This window comes from Canis lupus, chromosome 6, assembly GCF_003254725.2.
Source record: "Canis lupus dingo isolate Sandy chromosome 6, ASM325472v2, whole genome shotgun sequence".
NCBI lineage: Eukaryota > Metazoa > Chordata > Mammalia > Carnivora > Canidae > Canis > Canis lupus.
Window position 1 is genome coordinate 49,288,044 of NC_064248.1, and position 23,641 is coordinate 49,311,684.

Below are 23,641 nucleotides of genomic sequence, written 5' to 3' on the forward strand. Positions count from 1 at the left end.
TCTGTACTCTGGGGTCTTTTATGTCTTTGCAATGAAGAGTTTCCAGTTTTTGTATTGCTCGTAAGTTACCAACACACAATGTGTGTGCATCAGTACCCATTTCCACAAATGTGGTTTCAAAATACTGAAAGTTTTTGTCTTTGCTAACAAAATAATACTTTTCAAATAACACTAGTAGAGAAACATAGCTAGATAAGGTTTCACTGGCATCATATTAAGACAAAAAGGCTAAAGTTTTTTATAAAGTCAGCTCTGAAAGAGGTGCAAACGTTTTTCTATAGCGTTCTCTAAGCATTTCAGGGACTCCCAAGATTTAACAAGCCAATTTTGGTTAATTAAAATGCTACATAAAATACTCTTTCACCTTCTTACCTAACTTTTAATAGATTCTTTTCTTTTTTTTGAGTGAACTTAATCTCTGCTTTTCAACAATCATTTAAAAAGCTCAATTGTTGGATGACAGATTGTTGTTGACACTCTACTTGACTCAGCCAACCATTCTTGAGTTTTTTCAGTTCATTTGAACATCAAAATTATATCAATGCAAGCCCAGTTAAAAATGCATTGTCTCTTATTTTAGTAAAGCCACATTGCTAGAAGAAAAAAAAAACACCTCTCAGATGACTCTATATTAAAGCTAAATCTGAAAATCTGCTTTCTGTTTTGTTACTGCTTCCTGTGCTAACGGTAATAAGGGGCTCCTAAGCACCCTAGCTCTTTGCTTCCCATTCATAGTCCTAGATATAGGATCCAATTTTTAGTTCAAATAAATAGTTATTAGGCACTCACTACACTTTGGAACCTGAGACAACAAAGATGCCTCCAAGAAGCTTAAAAACCAGCAGAGGGAAGAGAGAATTACATACAGCTTAACTAGAATATGAGAGCAACAAGAAGGTGGGGGCAGGAGGGGGCAGTGAACAAAGTCCCACAGGAGTCAAGAAGGATGGGTCAAAAGTGCTTTATCCAAAAGATAACTGTGGAGCCAGGCCAAGAATTATAAAACCAAGCAGAGATAAGGAAAAGCAGAGTGAACCACGTGTGCTAGGGTTTGGGTACGAGGCAGGATGTGGCGCTCTTGCACAGTGCCAGTCAGTATGCCGGACAGAGAGACAGCTGGAGCTATATACAGCTGGAAAGAGATACAGCTGGAGAGACATGGGTGGGGAGGCACACGGTCAGAGAAGGGCCCCGAGCGGCAAGCCAAGGGATCCTGACTGGACCCCACGGGCAAAGTAGAGCCAACAATTCAGAACACAGCAATGGTTTAATCGGCTATGTCTTAGAAATCTAGCACTGGTAGCAGTACAGAGAAAATATTAAAGATGAGAGATACTTAAGGCAAGAAGAAAATTTAACGGGCTATTCCAATAGTCCACAAAGACCTCAATTAGGGCAACAGTGATGAGAACAGAAGAACAAACAACAACAACAACAAAAAATCAGATATCTCTGAGGGATGGCTAATAGGACTAAGTGGCTGGATGTGCAGAGGGAAAAGTAGTGGCAGTGTCACAGAAGATTCCAGATTTGTAGCTTGAATGATAATTACTAAGCCAGGAAACAAAAGGAAGAATAGGCAATTGAAGGAATGTGTTTTCTGTCCCAGGTAATGTCCATAGGAAGTCAGAAATGTAGATCCGACACCAAGGAGGTGATTACCCAGAGAAGTAGGCCAAGGTCAGAGCCTTGGGAAAAATCACAGAGGGGTGGGCAGAAGAAGACAAACAGGTAATGATTTAAGGGGAAGGGAGGAAAAGAAATGGGAAAATAGCATTCTAAAACTCAAAAGAGATGAAAAATAATAGACAAAAAAGGTGGTTGACGTTGTCAAGTACTACAGAAAGACTAAGAAGGAGGAGACCATCTGACCTGGCCTTACAGAAGTCAAAGGCAGCCTCTGGGAGAGACTCTAACCAGAATGGGAGGCCACCTCGCTTGCCCCAAGTTTGGCCACAAAGGAAACATTGTGAGAGGTGACAGGATGGAGGGAAGTGATTGGCGAGACCACTCTGACCAATTCGGATGCACCTGTTTGCAGGTGAGCAGTCAAATGGACGGTAAGAGACTGAAGACATAAAGGAGGAAGGACGTGGATGGAGCAACTCTCTAGAACAGTCCAGAAAGAATAGTACAGGTGGGTAGTGTTGTCATGGGAAAATAGTAAAGATTCTTGTCACCTAAAAGAGAAGGAATAAAGCAGATACACTTTGTGGTAGAGAAGAGGACAGTTAAGGGAAATCACTCCTGATAAATTCTATGTTCTTGGTAGGACTCAAGGCAAAGTCAACAAAGGGTGGCTGTGTTGACAGAGAATGTTAAGAAGTTTTGGAATAGCCGGTGTGAGGAAGAGCAAGGGAGCCAAAATGAGATAATTAATTAAAGTACTATGATGAACACTGAAGGGCCAGGCAAATGAGAAATTCATTTGAAATGGAGTTAACTGGCAGCAAGGTAATGGCATTTTCGCCAAAAGTGCTTAGAAAGAGAGAGACTTGAAACAGACATGAAATGGTTGGATTGATCTTATTTTAGAGGCTGGCAGTGAAGTGGCTACAGAAAGAAGACCCAAGTGTAATGGAGAATGTCAGAAAGAGAAAGCAGAAAGGACTATGTGGGTCAGAGAGGACTGGGGAAGCAGGCAGGGAGCATGGGGAACGGTTAGTATGTGGAGTAAATGTCTAAGAGGAACCTTACCAGATTAAGGATACCAGAAGCAATGCTCTGAGCAATAAAAAGGTCAATGAGATGGATTTCCAAATAAAGAAAAATAAAGATCACTGGAGGAGTTAAGGAAGTTTAAAAGAGTAGCTGTGAGACTTTGACCAAGTCACTGCCTCTCTGAATCTTGATATTTTCATCTGTAAATTGTGGACTAAATAAATAAGGTAATGTATATATGAAGCACCTAGTCCAATGCCCAGCACATTGGAGCTGCTCACTAAGTCACTGATGATGAATGATGACAATAACGATTAGAAAAGTAGCACAGTCATTGAGAATGTTGGCAATAGCCTGGTAGCTACAAAGGAAAGCCAAAGCCCTCAAGGAATGAAGATGAGTAAATGGTAGTGATGAGGACACCAAAGGAGTAGCAGATCACTGGGTGGGGTTTTCAAAGGAAAGGAGAGTCTAAAAACTGTCTAAGTCATCAGAACACAGCATTTTTTTACCTCTTACCCATAAAGATTTGGGAGTCACCAGAGAGAAAGCAATTTGCACTTAAGTGGTGAATAAGGGGAATTAGGTTGGAATAGGTCAACCTTATTTTGCTCACTTTCGGACGGACATGTTTTAATTTTCTCTTTTAGTTTAGTTTACTGCTTGCAGTGGTCTTAATGTCTGTGTTCCCCACTACCTCCAAATTCATGTGTTGAAATTCTAACCTTCAGTATGATGATATTAGGAGGGAGCCTTTGGGAAGCAATGAGGTCATAAGAGTGGGGACTCTACAAATAGGATTAGTTTTCCTATAAATGTGGTCCAGAGAGCTCTCTCATCCTCACAGAGCCATGCAAGGATTAAATGTCCATATATAGGTATATTATGGTGGAATTGTAGAACTTCGAGGAAAGAGAGACAAAGCTTATAGTGATTGGTTTTGCTCTTCAACCACAGAAGCTTCTTAAGCAAAGGATGACATCAGGAAACTAGTATCTTAAGATGATTCTGGCAGCAGCACAAAGACAGAGGGAAGGGACCAGAAAAATTAGGGCAGGTAGGTGATCAATTAAGCTGGAAGATGCCCTCATGGAGCTTTCAGTCTAGTGGGAGACAATGGCCTACCTTCTTCCACTAAAACAATACTGTGCTCATAGTAAATGCTCATATACATATTAGATCATTTTTTTAATTGGACAAATCTTTACACATATATAAAAAGCTCTCTCTTTTGCTCCTGGCCAAATAAATAAATAAAGCAAGATTACAATAAGACTGTTTTCTATTGACTTAGCAGTATTATTGGTATCATGTGAAAAAGAAGGTATCAAACTAAGTTGAACAACCAAGGTAATTAGTAACTCTGATGTCATTGAGATTAAGGCAAGTTCTGTATTTGAAAGAGTCCTTTCAAATGGAGAGTCAAATACAGCTGATAGGCTTGTACAGTAAATTAATGTAAACCACTATTTAACCCTGGAAACTGAAATTACCGTTAGCTCTATCTGCAAACACTGTGCGTACCTAACAGCTGACACGTAAATTTAAAGGCACCATCCAAACCACGCTGACCTCAAAACAATCTGATGCTTTGTCAAGAAACATTCTCTAGTCCCCTTGGAAAGGAGACAAAATACCAATGCTGAATAAATATCAAAGACGCGGTTCAAAGACGGAGCTCACGTTCTTGATATTATTAACATCTCTTAGCTGAAAATTCCATCAAATTTAAAGGAGTGCAACAACAAAGAGAGGAGAGGGGGGAAACCACAGCAACTTAAACATACAGGGTTACACAGATAGTACTAATCCTTGGTATTAAATAGAATACTTGATTAATCTTTGTGATTCAATATATTTAAAATCAGGACAGGATGACAGTTTTTAAAATGGAGAACAGGCAGAGGGGAAAGATATCAAGTTTAAATCAAGAAAAGCTATTAACATCCCATTGGAAATGGAAGCATTTTATTGGGAATGGATGTTCAAACAATCAATAAGTAGATCATCACTGTCACACAAACATTACTCCAAGGTAAAAATGTAGCAAGTTTAATGCACATGCCAATGACTCAGATTTTCACCTCACTAGGGATTTTACCAAGCTGGATCTAATATTTTGATCTTATTCCAAATCATACTTTAAGAATCAGTAATTCCATAAATAGATAAATACACACACACAGAGACATATATATATATATATATATATATATATATATATATATATATATATATTTTTTTTTTTTTTTTTTTTTCCCCTAATGCCAGAACACAGAACTTAACTTATTCATTAGGCTACCAAGGTTGTTCTGGCTGGCACTGGTCAAATTTGAGATAAAGAAAGAGAACAAACTGGTGTTTGCCAGAGTACATGGAGTGGGGGGTGGGCAAAATGGGTAAAGCTGAGTGGGAGATACAGGCTTCCAGTTACAGAATGAGTAAGTCACAGGGATGAAAAGGACAGCATAGAAGGCACCCGGGTGCCTCAGTGGTTGAGCATCTGCCTTCGGCTCAGGGTGATTCCGGGGTCCTGGGATCAAGTCCTGCATTGGGCTCCCCTCGGAAGTCTTGCCTCTCCCTATGCCTGCGTCTCTGCCTCTCTCTGTGTCTCTCATGAATAAATAAATAAAATCTTTTTTTTTTTTTAAAGCACAGCATAGGAATAGAGTTGATGGTGCTGTAATAGCATCGTATGGTGACAGATGGTAGCTACACTTGTGGCGAACACAGAAGAACACAGTAGAACGTATAGAGATGTTGAATCACTGTTGTATAACTGAAACTAATATAACATTGTATGTCAACTACACTTCGGTAAAGAAGAACTAGAGCCAACAATAATGTAAGTGTAAAGGGACAGAAATAATATTGGAGACAAAAATAAAACTGCCTTATGATTACCAAAAAAATAAATAAATTTACAATGAAGAACTCATCTACAGTCTTCACAACCAAAGAGCACACTAACCAGCTGAGTGTAAACACGGCTGCACCCCATCACACAGGGAACTGCATTCAAGGCAGTTTCAACTGTGGCATAAGAACGCTAGGGTAAAACAGCACATATACACACTACTTCATTTCAATTTTCCTCTCAACTGTAAACCAAAGGAACATTTTAAATTCCTTTCTGTCAGGCAGCCCCGGTGACTCAGTGGTTTAGCGCCGCCTTCAGCCCAGGGTGTGATCCCGGAGTCCCCATATCGAGTCCCACATCGGGCTCCCTGCACGGAGCCTGCTTCTCCCTCTGCCTGTGTCTCTCCCTTTCTCTCCCTCTCTGTGTCTGTCATGAATGAATGAATGAATGAATGAATGAATGAATGAATGAATAAATAAATAAATAAATAAATAAATAAATAAATAAATAAATAAAATTCCTTTCTGTCTAGTACTATGTTAGAAACCATAAAATAGGGCAGCCTGGGTGGCTCAGTGGTTGAGCATCTGCCTTTGGCCCAGGGCATGATCCTGCGGTCCTGGGATTGAGTCCCACATGGGGCTCCCTGCATGGAGCCTGCTTCTCCCTCTGCCTGTGTCTCTGCCTCTCCCTCTCTGTGTCTCTCATGAATAAATAAATACAATGTTAAAAAAAAAATAGAAAGAAACCTAGAACTCTATGAAACTTTGTAGGCTGACACACAAAGAAAGTTTAAAAGTTGGAGACCAGTCTCATATATATAGACAACATGTAAGTAACAAATACAGATGCTCAGGTATATAATAGTAACAGTACATAAAGTGCTAACTATGCATCATGCCTAGGAATAGAGGTTAAAAAGGAAAACATTCCATGGGTTCAATTTCTTGAGGAAAGCTTCAGAGAGTAGATGGAAGGTAGCATATCTCTTTTAAAATGAGATATTGGTGAAGAGGGCAGGGGGCTTTCAAGAAAGGGCTTTCCAGGGGTGCCTGGGTGGCTCAGTCGATTTCTGCCTTTGGCTCAAGTCATGATCCCACAGTCCTGGGATCGAGTCCCACATTGGACTCCCCTGCTCAAGGGAGTCTGTTTCTCCCTTTCCAAAGGCCAAGAGGTGGGCTGTAATGAGAACAATCTGGGGAAAGAGGACAAGGGAATGGAAGTCCAGGAGCAAGCAAGGTCAATGAGGTACAAAGATACAATAAGGGGACCGCTGATAGACAGCTGAAAGCTCAACAGAGGCATTCAGGATTAACATTCTAGCACTAGGGGATCCTGGTCACTTTTGAACAGGTGAGTAACATGCTGAGATTGGTATATCTTAGCTGGCCAGGCTTTTTTTTTTTTTTTTTTTTTTTGCTGGCCAGGCTTTAAAGTGGACTTAGCAAACCACAGCCCAGGGGTCAAATCCAGCCCACCACCTGCTTCTGTCAATAAAGTTTCACTGAAACACAACCACACCATTTGTTTATGTATCGAGTTGAAGAATTCGGACTACAAAGCCAAAAGATTAACTATGAGGCCCTTTACAGATAGACCTTGTGCCCCTACTTACAGTATGAATTAATTAAGAGACTGAGTTATAGGAAGATCAATGAGGCTACAACAATAACAAATATGAGAAAGCAGCAGAATAGAGGGAAATGGGAAAATTCTAAGAGACAATGAATGGCCTCACCAACATAACCGGCAACATCACCGTGAGAATATCTCTGGAAATGTCTGGAGACCAATACGTAAGAGTGAGTAACAAAGCTTAACAGAAGTTACTGCTTAGTAGCATAGTAATAAAATCACCAAAAAGATTTTAATAGGTGATGCCCAAAGCAGCTTTCAGAAGAACCTCATTATAGAGCAGCTTATTTATTTGTATATACCCTACAGATCAATACAACAAAAGCTTATTCTAAAAGGCTACTCCATATAGCAAAGATTAATGTGACCTGTGACACTGAAGTGACAAAAAATTATTTGTAACCAATCTGACTCTATATATACATATATAATATATATGTATATATATTTTATATATATATATTATATATATTAATATATTTATTTTATGGCAAAGCACATTATTTTTACAACTCCTCAAAAAGCTCAATTGTTGTAAAAAAAGATGTTTACTAAGGACTATAATTTTTCTTTGGGTAGTTAAGTTTCCATTTGCAAAAATAAATACATCATTTAAAAATTAATAATAGGGCGCCTGGGTGGCTCAGTGGTCGAGCATCTGCCTTTGGCTCGGGTAGTGATCCTAGAGTCCCAGGACTGAATCACACATCAGGCTCCCCTCAGGGAGCCTGCTTCTAGAACCCTCTAAGGAGCCTGCTTCTAGAACCCTCTAACTCTCTCTGTTGTGTCTCTCATGAATAAGTAAATAAAATTTTTAAAAATAAAAATTAATAAATATATAGTGGATCTGTTGGTCATTCATGATTACTTAATAGCATCAATACTACTATGGGTAGTAAAACATGAAATAATTGATAAAATAAGCATAGCGTTTAACCAAGGACACCTGCTGAGAGGTAGAGACGGAGGACGCAGATAGGGCTCAGACTAGTCTCCATGCCTTCAGGGTTTTTACCAAGAGCTGTCATGCACAGACTGCTAGGATTATCTTCATCAAAACAGATCTGATCAAGTCACTCTGCTGACAAGATTCCGAGTTTGGAATCTGAACTGCACCTCCCAGTTTGGCTTCAGCTTAACTTTATAGCCTCATCTACAGTAACCTCCCCTGTCTTTAGCTACACTGGAACACTCACTGCTCTTAAAAACAATAATAGCTAACAATTATTCAGCACCATCTGTATGCAACTGTGTAAACTACTTCATCTGATCTCAGTTAATCATCACAACCACCCTATTACAAAGATATTGGGATCATTACCACATAAGCTCCAAGGCCCCAGAGTAACACTAACTCCTTTCAAAGTACACAGCTCTATATCAAATTTATATAAAATGTAATATTTTGCATTATTTATCTCTCATGGGCCCCATCAAATTGTATTAAGCTGCAGAGTGCACATAACCTAGATCTGCCCCCTAATTATTATTATTATTCTCATTTTACTGAGGTTCAGAGAGATTAAATAATTTTCCAAAGTAGTCACTACAAGGAATTAGATAAAATTTGAACCTAGGTCTATCTGTCTTCAGTACATAAAAGTTTGCCTATAGCACAAGGCTGCGCTTCTGTTCTTATGGTTCCCATTGCCTGCAATGACTATTTCTCCACTTCCTACTATTTTCATCACTAGACTCCCAGCAGGCTCCCATTCACCCTCCAAAGCCCGACTAAAGTGTTACCCCTTCCTCACATCCTTCCTTGACCCCTTCTGCAAAGATGAGATATACCTTAGCTATCCTGGTATTTTAAACACCTACCACAATATATGAATGACATAATATAATCAAAAGCGTATGTTTTTTTGGAGTCAAATGGACGCAGGTGCAAATTATGCCTCTGCTACTTATTTGTGGTACAATCTAGGCCTAGGCCAAAATATTTAACCACTCAAACCCTTAAGTTCTTCATCTTTAAAATAGGGGCAATAGCTCTTATCCCATCCAGTCATTTAAACACCCAACCATTCATGTACCCATTCAAGAGATACTTAATGAGTGCCTACTGTATGCTAGTCACAGAGTATATGACTGTGGCGCAGAAAACAGGTATAGTCCCTACCTTTAGGGAGCTGACAATCTGGTGAGGGATACAGGTAAGTGAACAGATGATTAAAGTGCAGAGTGAGAAGACTACTGATTAAGACCACGGCAGGGCATAGAAGAGTTTATGGGAAAGGCATCACGACCAACCCCAGACTTCAGAGGTCAGGTAAGGACAGTGGAGATGAATAGCAATTCAATGGTAAGTCTCTTAAAAATAAAACAGAGCAAATATTCAAGACAGATACCTCAGGTAATTTGAACTTAATAAAATACTTCCACCCCACCCACACCATAATCACACGTCCCTCATTTCTTAAGCATTTGAAAACTCCTCTAGAATGTCAGGGAGGGAAAACTGACTTTTTTTTCTAACAATAAGTGGGTTAATAAAAATGAAACCCTATGCGCTGGCCTGGGCAATAGAAACCCCGAGACTCACAGAAGTGGCCATATAAATAAAAATAAAATCTGATTCTTTCTCCGCATTCTGTCACAACCCTAAGAACTCCTTAACATTTGCTCTTGTTTTCTGTGTTAAAGCGTTTAATGACAGAACAAGGAAATCATTTTTACATTTTTCTGGGGGCTGAACTGCTGCATAAAGTGAGAGAGCAATTGCAGCTTTCAAAAGAGATGCTAATTGCAGCTTCTAAAATATTAGACTCCCTCTAAACACACGTCACCCTCAGTCCCTAGGAGTTTCTGGGTCTTTCTTAAAGGTGCTGGGAGGATATTGCCACACAGACTTCATTTCCTACCCAAGGATTTGAAACCATTTCTGTTGAGCGATTTATTCCTAGTTCTTGAGGGGCCTTCCCCCTCACATCTTAGGAAGCTCTGGAAAGACCACCACCATTATTTAGACCAGAGACCCACAGTTAGAAAAGCTGTATTGGACCCACCAAGGAAAACAATTCCCCACCTCCTGCTTTCTTCCACATAAAATGGGAATCTCCATCTTAATTTAGACTTTCTACCAGCAAGCTAGCAGGGGCAGGACTTGGGAGCCATCCTTCCCACAGAGGTTTTCTAGGTAAAGACAAAGGAGCGAGAGTCAGCTCTAAGAGACCTGCTACTTCTTACTTCCCGGGAGGGTGAGAAGGAGGAAAATGTTGTCGTGCTGGCAATTCTATTTATAAATGCTCCTCTTTACAATAAGATGACAAATTTAAGAGACAAAGAGGGGAACAGCAGCAGCTGCCCACATAGACTATTACTTTAAATTTAATTATTGGAAAATCACTCCATTCAGGCCAGGAGAGGGATGAGGAGAAGGAGGAGATTTGAAGACAAATAACAAAATATGGAATGACACCAAAAACTAAGTTATATAAATATGGGGAGATCAACAATCACCTAACGAATACCCCCATATTTGAACCAGCCAAGAGGAAAACTGAGATCCAGAAAAAGTAGAATGTTATTCTCTATTAAGTTCCTAACACCTCTGGTACTCAGCTGCAAGTGTAGATTATACTAACTCTTTAGCCATGAAATCAGCGAGATATTTATATAATTATCTATATACCTATATGTGTAACACTTTTTTTGAAAACGAACAGATTTCATACTCTGGTCTAAAAATGGGCTGACCCACGATGTGACAATTCAACTCCTGGTAGGAAGCACAGGACTTTAAACCTTGTTATGAAAAGGTAAATTCTATTATTTTCCATCTAACCCCCTGGTTACTGAGATTTAAGTTTACTGATACACCTATACCCATAATATAGTGGGATCAGAGGCACTAAGGGGTGGAGTTCACTGGCCATTGCTTGGGGCCCTGATCTATACAGGAATCTAAAATAATGTTGAAAAACATCAAGGGCAATAAAATCTTATGGGGAAAATTATACAAGTGAGCCTTGAACAATGCATGGGTTGGGGGTGCCCATAAGATTTAACTGCGTGGGGCCACGCAGTTAAAAATCTGCATATAACTTTTGACTCCCCCCAAAACTTAACTACTAATAGCCCACTGGTGGCCTTAGCAAGGACATCAACAGTCAATTAACATGTTATACGTATTATATACTGTATTCTTACAATAAAGTAAAGTAGAAAAAATGAAATATTATTTGGAAAATCATTTGGAAGAGGAAACACACTGTACTGCATTTATTGAAAGAAATCAGTGTATAAGTGGACTCATGCGGTTCAAATCTGCGTTGCTCAAGGGCCAACTACATGTGCCAGAAAGGACACTGTGTGGATAGAAGAGCGGGGAAAAAAAACTTTGAAAAGAGTCTGGGGTAGGGATGGGTATGGTGATGAGTCCTAGCAACACACACACAGGGGCATGCGCACACACAGGCACTGCATCCTCCCATTAGAAGAGGTGGTCCCTAACTACCATCTAAGGAAAGTGGGTCTCCTTAACTATTCCCATGGGGCTATTGTTCCCCAAGAAAGGCACACTGCCACCAGCAGTTCTCCTCCCCTTTCTCCCCTGCAGAAATCAGACTCTTCCTGGACATCAGCTGAGATGTTTGAAGAGTATCAGGCATGAAGAAGTCCCAGGTCCCAGCCTTCCCAGGACACTGGAGCTGGCTTGCACCCTGACTGGAATCACTCCAATTCACGTTTCTTTGACCTATGAGATTGATTTCTCCTTCCTATTTTGTCCCTGTTCTCTCACATCAAGACTCACATTCTCAGAGATCTCAGTTCCCTTTGAGGCAATCAAAATATGTGATTAAAGTGATTCATAGCAGGGGGTGAACCAACAGATTTTACCTAACAGGGATTTCTGTTTAAAAGTGGGGCTTGGCAACACTAAATACTGAGCTCAAGGGTAAAATGTGTTTTGCGCTCTTTCATCCTGTCTCTAGAAGAGTGATGGCTAATTCTAAACATCTTCCTGATACTCTGCCTTCCTCTGCCCCTCCAGCCCAGACCCCGCCCTAGAAGCCTTCCTTATCAACACCTTCGGTTTGCCATTTTGTTAATTCTGGGGCAGTTCCCTGCAGGGGTGACGTACCCAGGGGCCTAATGGTTACTTCTAAGAAGATCCTGTTCATTCAGCACCTTCCACATTTAAATACTCCAAATTTTGTTCAATCCTGTATGAAGTGGAAGAGCGGTGGTTCCTCACACCACAACAACCAAGCATAGACTGTCTCTCGTATGAATCAGCTCCTGGCTTTGCACCAGATATTCAAAGGGATTTGAAAACTTAACTGAAAAGTAACTGGAGTCAACAGTGTCCATGATGAAGGGAATGAAAGCTGTTTCCCTTCGAAGAGAAATCACCTAAAAAGGAGTGGGAGGAGGAGGAGAAAAGAAGGAAGGAAGAAACCCCCAAGTTGAAACTTGGCATTTACTTGAAGAGGAGCCCGCAGAATGTACGTGCATAGACAGTTTCACAGCACAGAGGGAAGGCATCGCTCAGAAGGCTTCCTTGGCGCTATTAAATTTCTTTGGTGGCAGCCTTGGCTGGGAAGGCAAGGCACAGAAGTTGCGTTCAGGGTTCTGAGGACCAAGAGGTGGTGTCTGCGAACTTACGGGGATTGAACGGCTCAGGAATCTCGCTGAGGAAGAAGAGAGGCCGGTGTAGGAGGGTCGGAGGATGGTGGGGTGCTCCTCCGTCTTGATGCTCTGGGGGTTCGGCTGGCTGCTCAGGGAGCTCCCACTGCTGCTGTTGCTTCTGCTGTACTGGTTGTTGTTGAGCTCAGGGTAATTTCTGGCAGGTGTTTGGGAGCTGCCGTTCAAGAGGTTGGTGAACGGGCTGGCTATGAAACCCGTCTTAGAGGACGAGGAGGCCTTTTTGTTCTCTGGCTCCTCTGTTGCAGCGTTCAAGTTCCCTAGAGAACTGGCTAGCCGGGAGTTTATGGAAAAGCTGAATGGAAAACACAGGTTGGGGGGAGGGGGACATAGACAACAATGTATACTCATGCAGAGTTCATGTTTCGAAAACACATAATTAGGACATGAGGGGAATGGGATGCAGACAATCTGATCAATGCAAATGGCGACAGAATGGTTTCTTTATCGCTCTTGGTGATATAATATGTGGCCTTGAGTTACACATGTTAACCTCCCTTCTAAGCAGTTAATTAAGACCCAAGAAGCTAGCTTAACCACTCTGACCAGAGATGCTGAGATAGAACATCTGGGGGCTCTATGTGCCCTGAGGTAGAGAGTAAATGAAAATGGGAGAGTAAAAAGTAGACCTGTGTGTAAGATTTAACTTACACATACTCATTCAAACATCCTTACCCATCTTAGTTCTGCCCATACGCATCCAAGGAGAAATGATAATACCACCTGTCATCAGCGTGTGCCATGGAACTCCAATTTCTTGATCACGTTAGGCAAGCTGGACCTTTGCTATAGAAAGGGATGCCATACAGCATTCCCTCCACGACCTTGCCCCCCACAATGTGAGACAGTAACAAAAGCTCCAGAGGGTCACAGAGCCCTCTGTGATTTCTCCTCCTCTCCCTAACCCCCTCCTCTGACAAACTTCAGCCAAACTCATCGTCTGCTCCAGATGCCCTTTACACCCCCTGCCCCAGTATCTGAGAAGTAGGGTAAAAATTACCTTCTGACACTGGCACCTGAGGACAAAGAGCTTCTGTTTATCCTCTTGGCCGTTGCTGAAGGAGACAAAGCCACTTTTGAGGTCTTCAAAGTAGATACAGATCCTTGAGGGGACGAAGTCACTCTTTGTGGAGAAAAAGGAGCAAAATGTCACACGAAAGCTCTGTCATCTTAACATTCAGCAGTCTGCTAACACGGTGAACTAAGTAAAGAGATCATAGCAGGTCATGATAACAGTGATGGTAGCAGCGGTCAACAGTGACAGAGCACTTGCTCGGTACCAGACGCTCTTCTAAGAACCTCATCGATGGTCATTCAGCTCATCCTCACAGCAACCCTATGAGGTAGCTAGGACTGCAATCCCCACTTTGCAAGTAATGAAATGAAGCCACGAGGGGGAAACTCCCCATCCAAAGTCACTCAGGGAGCTGGTGACAGAGCTGGGATTCAAATCCAGGCTCCAGAGTCCTGTCTTAACCATGATCTTGCCATGCTCGGTCACTTCCCTTCTTGATGGCATCATTCATTCTTTGCAAGACCTAAGATTCCACTTCTTTATATTTTAAATCTGTCCTCTTCTTCCCACTCTGAAACTGCCCTGGGTGAGGCCATCACTACTCCCTACTCTTGATTACTAGCAACATCTTTTCATCTTATTCCTTAATATTCAAATTCTGAATAGTCTCTGCTGGAATCTAAAATATTTAATTATGTCGCTCCACTGTTTAATCCATTTAATCTTTCCTCAGTGCCCAGAAAGCCTAAGTTCCTTGGCTTTATTTATGAAACTCTCCAAAGTCTGGCATTCGCCTTTGTGAGCAGGTCCTTTCTATCCATGCCTTCCCACTAGACACCTCTACATGAAATGTTCTGAATTCCTTGAATGGACTGCGTTCACACCTATGTCCAGCTTGCATATGCCGTTTTTCCTGCCAGGGCATCTTCTCTCTCTACTTCTCTTCCACCTCCATCTGCCTCATTCCTATTGTTTATCCTTTGATGATCCAACCAGCTGGTCCCCTATACAGCAAGCCTTTACTGAATTCCCAGGCAGGGTAAGCATCCTGTTCTATCACACATTCTCATAGTCCTTACGCATCATATTTCATTGTCTGGTATTTGTCTATTTCCCTTGATATAAGCTCCACTGGGGGCAAAGAACTATCTCTCATTTCAATTCCTGATGGTTAGTCCAGTGCCAGACTCAGACAGGATGTTCAATAAATGTCTGCTGAGTGGACAGAGAAAACTGACTCAAATCTGGACAGCCAGGGCCCAGGCATGCTTTTAATATCAAACCTATTTTAACTTGAACAAACCATTTAATGTACTAGGACCTTGTTTTCTTTCTTTTCCCCCTTTTTAAAAAAAGATTTTATTTATTTGAGAGATAAAGAAAGAGAGAAAGCATGAGTGGGGGAAGGGGCATAGGGAGAGGGAGAAGAAGACTCCCTGCTGAGTAGGGAACCCGATGCAGGACTTGATCCCGGGACCCCCAGATCATGACCTGAGCTGAAGGCAGCTGCTTAACCGACTGAACCACCCAGGTGCATGGACCTTGTTTTCCTATCTGCTCTAGAAAAGCTTATTTACCTGTAGACTTTTTCCTTCACCTTCCTCCCCTCAAACAACATCTTAAATACATGGTTTACCTCTAAAACAAGAATGGGAAAAATAGTACAAGGAAACAGCAAGTTTCTGGAGTTCTGTCAAAACCACCCACACCAAACAACCCTAGATTCTTGGGCTGAATGAGAACCAGAGGTGAGGGGTGAATCAGCTTTTCACCTTTATCTCATCAACAGTCTTTTTATTTTTAAAGATTTTTTTGAAATTTATTTATTCATGATAGACACACAAAGAGAGAGAGAGAGGCAGAGACACAGGCAGAGGAAGAAGCAGGCTCCACGCAGGGAGCCCGACATGGGATTCGATCCGAGGTGTCCAGGATCAGGCCCTGGGTTGAAGGCAGTGCTAAACCACTGAACCACCCGGGCTGCCTCCCTCTCATCAACAGTCTTGGCAAACATGTCCAAGGCTCTCACCAAGCCCTACAATGCACTCTGGTACCACTGGTACCTTGAAACCACCCTGGGACTATGTGGGGGACATTTTTCCTCTTCAAATGTTTCCTCTTCAAATGGAGGATGTGGGGGGGGGAAGGAAATAAAACTCAAAAGTAAAGAAGAAGTACATGTAAACCTAGGGGAAAAGAGGACTAACAGAAATGTTAAAAACTCAAAGCAAAATCTGTCACTGGATTGAAAGACATGTTGCAGGGCAAGTTGCTTAGAGACCCTGCACCATGCTGAAAGCACAGACTACATTGACATCCCTACTGCAGCCAAATCTATGGGTGCCTCAAGAACACAAAAATCCCCTTCATGGTGAGCATTAAAAATACAGTGTTTTGGATGAGCACTGGGTATTATACTATATGGTGGCAAACTGAATTTAAATTTAAAAAAATACAGTGCATTGTAACAAGCAGACAGACAGACAAAAACAAGCAGACAAAAAACAAGCAGACAAACAGAAAGGAAGGGACTTTTTAAAAGGGAAAAGTTATGTGCAATTTGTCTTCACTAGTAAAGGTTGGGAAATATATCTAAAGGGTAGCATTTATTTACTAGCTACTGGAAATTCACCACATTAACAGTACCTGAAAGGCTGGGACACTGCTCTTGGGTGCCCTTTCATATCATCCAACCTAAGGAAATCAAAGACAAATGCTCAGGCATCACCAGGTTCACACATTTAAGCAAAGACCAAAAGTGGCTCTTACGGAATCAGTAAAAATATTAAATTGGCAAAAGAGAGAACCCTCCCAAATGCGTATTAGTACTCATTTAGTTTCTAAAATAAATCCTAGAACCAACAAGAAACCCATGTTAGTCATTTTGTTTCATCTTGAATTTCATTTACAGCAAATTGCTTTAAATCAGAAGGTGGTGCTACATCCACTCAGGGTCAAAAAATGTTTGATGATGATACCATGATGCCATTAGGGGAAACTGAATTCCAAAATATGAGAATATTTCTAAGCATTAAAAAAAAACCCACAAAAATCATATTGGAATAGCCTTCTAAAATGTGTAATGGAGATTCTCTCACTTTTTTTGCCTATTTATGTGCAAAATATATGCCAACTTATTCCTCCTGCCCCTTATGATTTCTTAAGAATCATATATAAATCTGTTTGAAATTAATTTTAAGCAATATAAAGCCATTTCTTAAGAGTTTCAAGGGAAACAATAGTGAATAAAAGATTAGAAATCTTGAAGAATCTTCCACTGAGTTATTAGAGGATATCCACAGTAAGCAGAGCACAGACTGAATAGCACTGGTTGTATCAGCTCTGTTCTAACTCATCCCCCTGGGGAGAGATTTAACCTCTCTAACCTCAAGCAACCAACCCAAACATGGGTAAAGATGCACACTTTTTGTGTTAATTCCATTAATCATCATATCCAAACTAAGCACCTAACAAGGCTCCTGACCATAGTAGCTGCTCAGTGAATGATATGCCTCTTCAATTTTGGTAGTTGGTGGTTACTACCAAGCACCAGACCTGCTATCCCATCTTCTCATGTTACTACCACTGTGAATTGGAGCTACATAAACCTTCATTCCTCAGGCCAGGGACCCATACTCAAAGCATAGGTAACGATGTGCTCAGACCTAATCTGACTTGTGTTATAATCCCCCTAAATAACACATGAAAACTAAACTCTCTGTGAATCTGTTTGACATGTATCATGCTGGCAAAACACCCCTCTTACTGTGCATGTCTCTCACTTAAAAGGCAAAGAAAAGTAGCCATTTCCCATTATAATCATTTGTGAACTTGTCATCCCATACATCACAGTAAAGAATCTGGAAAATATTCACAGATTGTTGCACCTACGTTGATCCTGAAGACTTTCTAACTCATCTGAACCATTAGCAGGTTCTAAATGTTGTGATCACAAGTTAGGTTCCATCAATTGATTCTGATTAGTAATTTTAGACTTCAAGCTTGGGATGGTTATAACTTTACAGACACAGGTAAGAATTGTTTATTCAATTCTCAAATATAGAACATAAATCTAAGGAGTTAGGATATACTCAAGCTTGGCATTCAATACTTTTCTGCACACTCTAGATTCAAAACAAAAGCCTTAGCACACATGTGAGGATTTGCCACAAGATAGGACACCCACTCATGGGGGAAGAATACAATTCCAAAAGGAATTTTGAGCACAGTCCCAGAGATACCTAACCGCATAGCAGTTTAAGGTGGCATTCAGAGACTGAGATTATAGGAGATGCTTTCTGTAAGCTTCTAGAATTTAGCTGCTCCCTATAGTGACAAAATAATAAACAACACAAAATAGTAATAAACCAAAAAATAAGAGGTAAACATGGCACTTGTAGAGTGATATTCAAGAGAAATTAAATATTCTATCCACAAATGGAGGCACGATGTAAATTTAAAAGTTTAAAAAGGATCTACCTAAATGCACAGGATGGTGAGGAGCGTGGCGGCTGTCTCTGACTTTTTAAGGCACGTAGTTTGTCTCCTTGGGTTATACTATTTTTCATTTCCACATCTTCATCCTCTTCTAAGTTATTCTGGAAAAAAATGCATGTTTCATAGAAAAGTTATTATGAAGAATTTTGCTTTCTATAGATTTAATAGACTGTAAACTATATATTTCATATAGATTGACTTAACATAGATCACCTTAAGTAGCTTTAATGCACTACGAATTCTAAATACTAAATACATAATTCTATACACTAAAGAACGTTCAACTGTTCATCAGTTAAATATATGGGTCAAATTCCACGTCAGAGAAGCACGGGAATGGATGTAGTAAAGGGTAAAAGGAGCACTTTGTTACAATGGACCCCAACCAAAAAGTCTCTTATGCAAACAAAAATCATGCTTTGGAATATAGCTCAGATACAGACCGTCTCAATAGATACATTACAAATATGTTTCCAGGGACTACTAGGATCCATCACTACAAATTTTCTGTCTGTTTACAAAAATGAAAGATAAAACAATTTAGGATATCTACACGATAACTTACTAAGGTCAATTAACACTAGTAAAAGCACTCAAGACCTTTCCAGGAGTTAAAGCTTACTAATTGGGAAAGTGTATTTCCTTCTGAAATAAGTCTTATTTCAGAAGTAACACACAAGGTCTTTTCACATGCCAGTTCACATTTAATTCTTATAACTCAGGGCAGGGAGGACACTGTTGTCCATAAAGATGGAAAAAAAGAAGTGCTCATAGAAGTTAAGAATATTGCCCAAGCTCCCCTAAGCTCTTTCTGATAGCTATGATTCTGAAAGCAGATTTCTTGACCCCACATACAACATTCTTTCTAAAATATATGCCACAGCACACTAACACTGCACCAGCAAAGATTTTATTTTGCCATTTCCTCCCCTGAATATTTCTTATGCCTTGAATTTGCTAAGATTCTTTGCAGCCATAAAAGTCTCCTCCCCTCTTTAAAGACAGAACTCTTATTTGATGAAGGATGTATGATAATATACTTCCCTCAGTCACAGTCTAGTCATATCTGATAGCCATTCTTGGCTCAAAACACTTCTTTGCTCCCTGCCACCTAGGTTGGGTTGCATCGATATACCTGGGATCAGTAGGCACATCCTGGGTAAAAAGACCATACCTTATTACTATAACTCCGAGTGTAAAAAAGAAAATAGAAATACAAAGCACAAAAAAAAAAAAAAAAAAAAAAAAAAAAAAAAAAAAGAAATACAAAGCACATAGCCAGTGGGAAAGAGGAAATGCAGATGAAAGCTTCCTAGAGGAAGCTTTAATCCTTTAACTGAGTCTTAAAGAATGAGTATAGAGTGAAATGGTCCTAGATCACAGGAAGGGTCATCCTGGCAAAGAATACCATCAGTTCAACAGTTACAGGATCATGGAACCTTAAAGTCAGACTTTCTCTTAAAGTCTTAAGTTGCCCATCTATAAAGTCTCCAGGAATCAGTTATATCATTCATCTCTGTCCATACAACCCCAGTTGCAGGAATCCATTACCACCCAAGGAAGCCTACAGAAATAGAAATAAGGCAGGCCTGAAGCGTAGGTTTGTGTGTGGGATGGTACACCTGAGGAGGTGGGCTTAGCTTCACCCAGTAATCAACATGGGTGTTGTGACCAGTTACTTGTACCTAACAGAAGGACGAGCACACAGCCAGTCTCTAGAATATGAGTGGGGTCCAGAAATATATTAAACCTTCATTGGACTGGCTTCTGGAAGGACCTGACAGGATCTTCACCTTCATCAGTCGGGTTCATTGTCTATTGGGCACCTTTGTGGGAAAGCCAAGAAAGCTTGTCTGTCCTTCCAACCAGGAGGATCAGAGTTATGTTCCCAAGTCTGAAACACCTTCAAAATTCTAAGGAAAAGCGAGTCTTCACCTGGCATTCCAAAATTCAACCTATCACTCTAATGTTAAAGATAGAACAAATTTACAAAATTTCACCTTCCACACAATCTTTCTGAGAAAACTTACAGGATGTATGTACATCAGGGAATAGTTAAGACAACAGGAAATCCAGGAAAATTAGGAATCCAATTGAAAAGTATGAAAAGAAGGCCTCAGGTCACAAGTGTATAGTACAGCTAGAGAAAACTAGTCCAGGGTAGGAAGGAGAAGTGTCTTCGGAAAAAGAATGAACTTGGTAAAACTTTTTTGCTGTGTTAAGACTGAAAAAAATGTGGGTGCCTAGGTAGCTCAGTTGGTTAAGTGTCTGCCTTCAGCTCAGGTCATGATCCCGGGTCCTGGGATCGGGTTTCTGTAGGGAGCCCACTTCTCCCTCTGCCTCTGCTTCTCTGTCTCTCATGAATGAATAAATAAAATCATAAATTAAATTCATTCATGAGAGACACAGAGAGAGAGAGTTGAGAGAGAGAGAGAGAGAGAGAGAGAGAGACTCAGAGACACAGGCAGAAGGAGAAGCAGGCTCCACGCAGGGAGCCCAACGTGGGACTCAATCCTGGGTCTCCAGGATCACACCCTGAGCCGAAGACAGCACTAAACCGCTGAGCCACCCAGGCTGCCCAATAAAAAGATTTTTACAAAATTTTAAATTAGCTTGGCACAATTTTGGCAGGGGGAGGGAGTAGCCTTGTTTTTTCCCAAGTACACAGAAACTATGCAAATAAAAAGACAATTAACTTACATCTGAACTCATGTAACATCGTGTCAACTGTACTTCAATAAAAAAAAATAAATAGGAAGCACTAAAAAAAAATAGGTAACTAACTCTGGGAAAAACAAAGAAAGGTTCAACAAAGAAAACAGAGTATTCTACTGATACAGGAGAGCTTGGTTCTTGTCTCATGGAGTCAGAAGGATGAATCTCGTGGACACAGGAGAGTGAGTAAAGGGATAGAAATTTATTAAGTAAAGATACAGAGAAAGCACTCAGGAGTGAGAGGGGTCCCGGCAGGGTTGCCACTGAGGGCTTGTCCAGTTGGTCTTTTATTGAGAACCTAATCAAGGAACCTAAATCCTTTTAACATTATTTACTGATATCACCATTGAGTAAGGACTAGTGATAACATCTTTAATGGCTTACTTCTTCTTTGGGGTCTGGTTATTCTTTGGTGGTCACAGATGATGGTCATAAAAAAGACACCCTCCCACCCACACCTAGGGCAGGGTGGTCTGGCTTGTCCTTTATCTCTGGTTTCCTTACACCTCAGCATTTTTGGGATTTTTGTGAGCCTGCTTCCGTGGCCCTCTACCTCGTCCTCCCTAGCCCTGTTTGTCCCTAACTCACTACACCAAGCTCAGGAGTGAACAATCCTTACATGGTAATAATTTACATATTATAGTGGTTTTTTAAAGATTTTATTTATTCACTCATGAAAGGCATAGAGAAAGAAAGAGGCAAAGACACAGGCAGAGGGAGAAGCAGGCTCCATGCCGGGAGCCCGATATGGGACTCGATCCTGACACTCTGGGATTATGCCCTGAGCTGAAGGCAGATGCTCAACCGCTGAGCCACCCAGGCATCCCCATATTATTGGGTTCAACCAAAAATGATGATATAGCCATATTGGGAAGAACAGTGGAGTGGGAATAATACTGTTCTAAAATTCTGTCTACCACAACCAGGAGGCAATCAAAAAGTGTCCAAAACTCAAATTATTTTAAATAGCATTATAAGCAAGACATATGTGTTTAGAATATGGTAGTGAAAATGCTGATGTAATTTGCTTAGAGGATCGCTGTTTTGGGAGTTGGTGTAGGAGTGGGGGTAGGAGTACAGAAAGGTGAGAGAGGGAACGGATATTTTTTATTAGAATTCAGTACTTTTTAACACCTAAAAGTGAGGTCACATATTACTTGAAAAAATAAACACTAATTTAAAAAGATGCACAGTTAACCAAAAAAAATTAAGTGTTTTACATTATAGTTATGTCACATGTGTTTTCTCTCCCACTTTATTATGTATCTTAAAGGTGAAATCTTTTTTTAAATAATTTCAAATGTAGAAAACAACAAAAACACTGCAACAGACAGCCATGCACCTAACGAGCCAGATTCAATATATTTTCTACTTTAGCTCCTTTTCTTAAGGAGTTTACTTAAATACCCTAGCTCTCAAAGAAAAAGAAACCATTGCATATAAACTCCCAGCTCTCAATCTCTGGAGAAGGAAATCATGTCTCTTCTAAAGAAAAATATATATAATATTATTTTACCCTATGATATGTGTTTATGATAAAATACAGATGAGAGTGAAAAAAATATTAAAGTCACCTACATATTTACCATCAGAAGCAAAACACATTAGCACTCTGGCATATAGTCTTCCAGATTTTTCCCTGTGCTATACATACCATCTCCCAACATACTTCCTCCTACAAAAAGAGGTTGAGTTACATATATGCTGCTCTGTAATTTACTTTTTCGCCTAAAAGATAAACTGCCAGAAGTATTTCAGGATAAATTTTAAAGAGCAAAACCAAAAAAAAAACCTCTGCCATATTATTCTATAAATAAAATTCCATAAAATTCCGTCATCTAAGATATACCAAATTTTATTGATTTCACCCTGGTTCAGGCAGTTTTCTATCTTTCATCACTATAAACAGCTCCAACAAACACCCTCCTTTATACATACGGCTTTTAAACACTGTTCTTTTATTGCCTTAAGATAGATTCATAGAAGTGGAATTGCTAAATACATTGTAAAGTCTTTTGCCATGTATCATCAAATTGCCCTCCATTTGACACTCCAACTGGCAATCTTTAGGGGTTTTTATTCTCCAAATCCTTGCTAATACTGCATACATTCTTTAATCTCACACAATTTGAGAGGCAGAAATAGCATCTTGTCATTTAAATTTGTGTTTCTTTCATTTCTAGGGAAGTAAAATGTTTTTAATGTTTACCAGCCATGAGGATTCCCATTTTGTTTTACTTGTGTATGTGGCATTTCACACTGATTTTTAAGAGTTCTTTACATTAAAAAAAAAAAAAAAAACCCTAATTTGAATATGTTGCAAACATTTCCTCCTAGAGGATGACTGTGAGGAGAATGAACTGAAGAAGGTGAAGTCTGCAGGGGGGCGGGAAGGAGGGGGATGGAGGTAAGTGGCTCCTGCAGGGTTCTGGTGAGAGGTGACAGACTGGATTAGGGCATGAGAAAAACGTGTGTGTTGTTCCCCCCACCCCCACCCCGACCTGGGGACGGGGGAAGCAAGAGGGAGGGGAAGAGACCCAGACATGCAGTACAGGTCTGAAGAACTCTGCTGAAATACAAATCATATTACTTTTTATCTCACCGTATCA

At 40.4% G+C, this 23,641-nt stretch overlaps 1 protein-coding gene across 12 annotated transcripts in view; it reads right to left on the reverse strand.

Annotated features, from left to right (window-relative positions):
• CDC14A (cell division cycle 14A) overlaps window positions 1-23,641 on the reverse strand; it is a 292,712-nt gene that overhangs the window by 115,971 nt on the left and 153,100 nt on the right. For 7 of the 12 annotated variants that reach the window (XR_007411413.1, XR_007411414.1, XR_007411415.1 and 4 more), the window contains exons 12-15: window positions 18,300-18,418; window positions 16,467-16,514; window positions 13,806-13,928; window positions 12,767-13,100 (exon numbers count right to left, since the gene is read on the reverse strand). Coding sequence is in view for 9 of the 12 variants with exons in the window: in XM_025417493.3 (XP_025273278.3) it covers window positions 12,767-13,100; window positions 13,806-13,928; window positions 16,467-16,514; window positions 18,300-18,418 (624 nt within the window). In the remaining 3 variants the exon portion in view is untranslated. Of the gene's footprint in view, window positions 1-12,567; window positions 13,101-13,805; window positions 13,929-16,466; window positions 16,515-18,299; window positions 18,419-23,641 lie in introns of those variants that run through there. The other 5 variants (XM_025417496.2, XM_025417495.2, XM_025417488.3 and 2 more) reach the window with 1 other exon arrangement.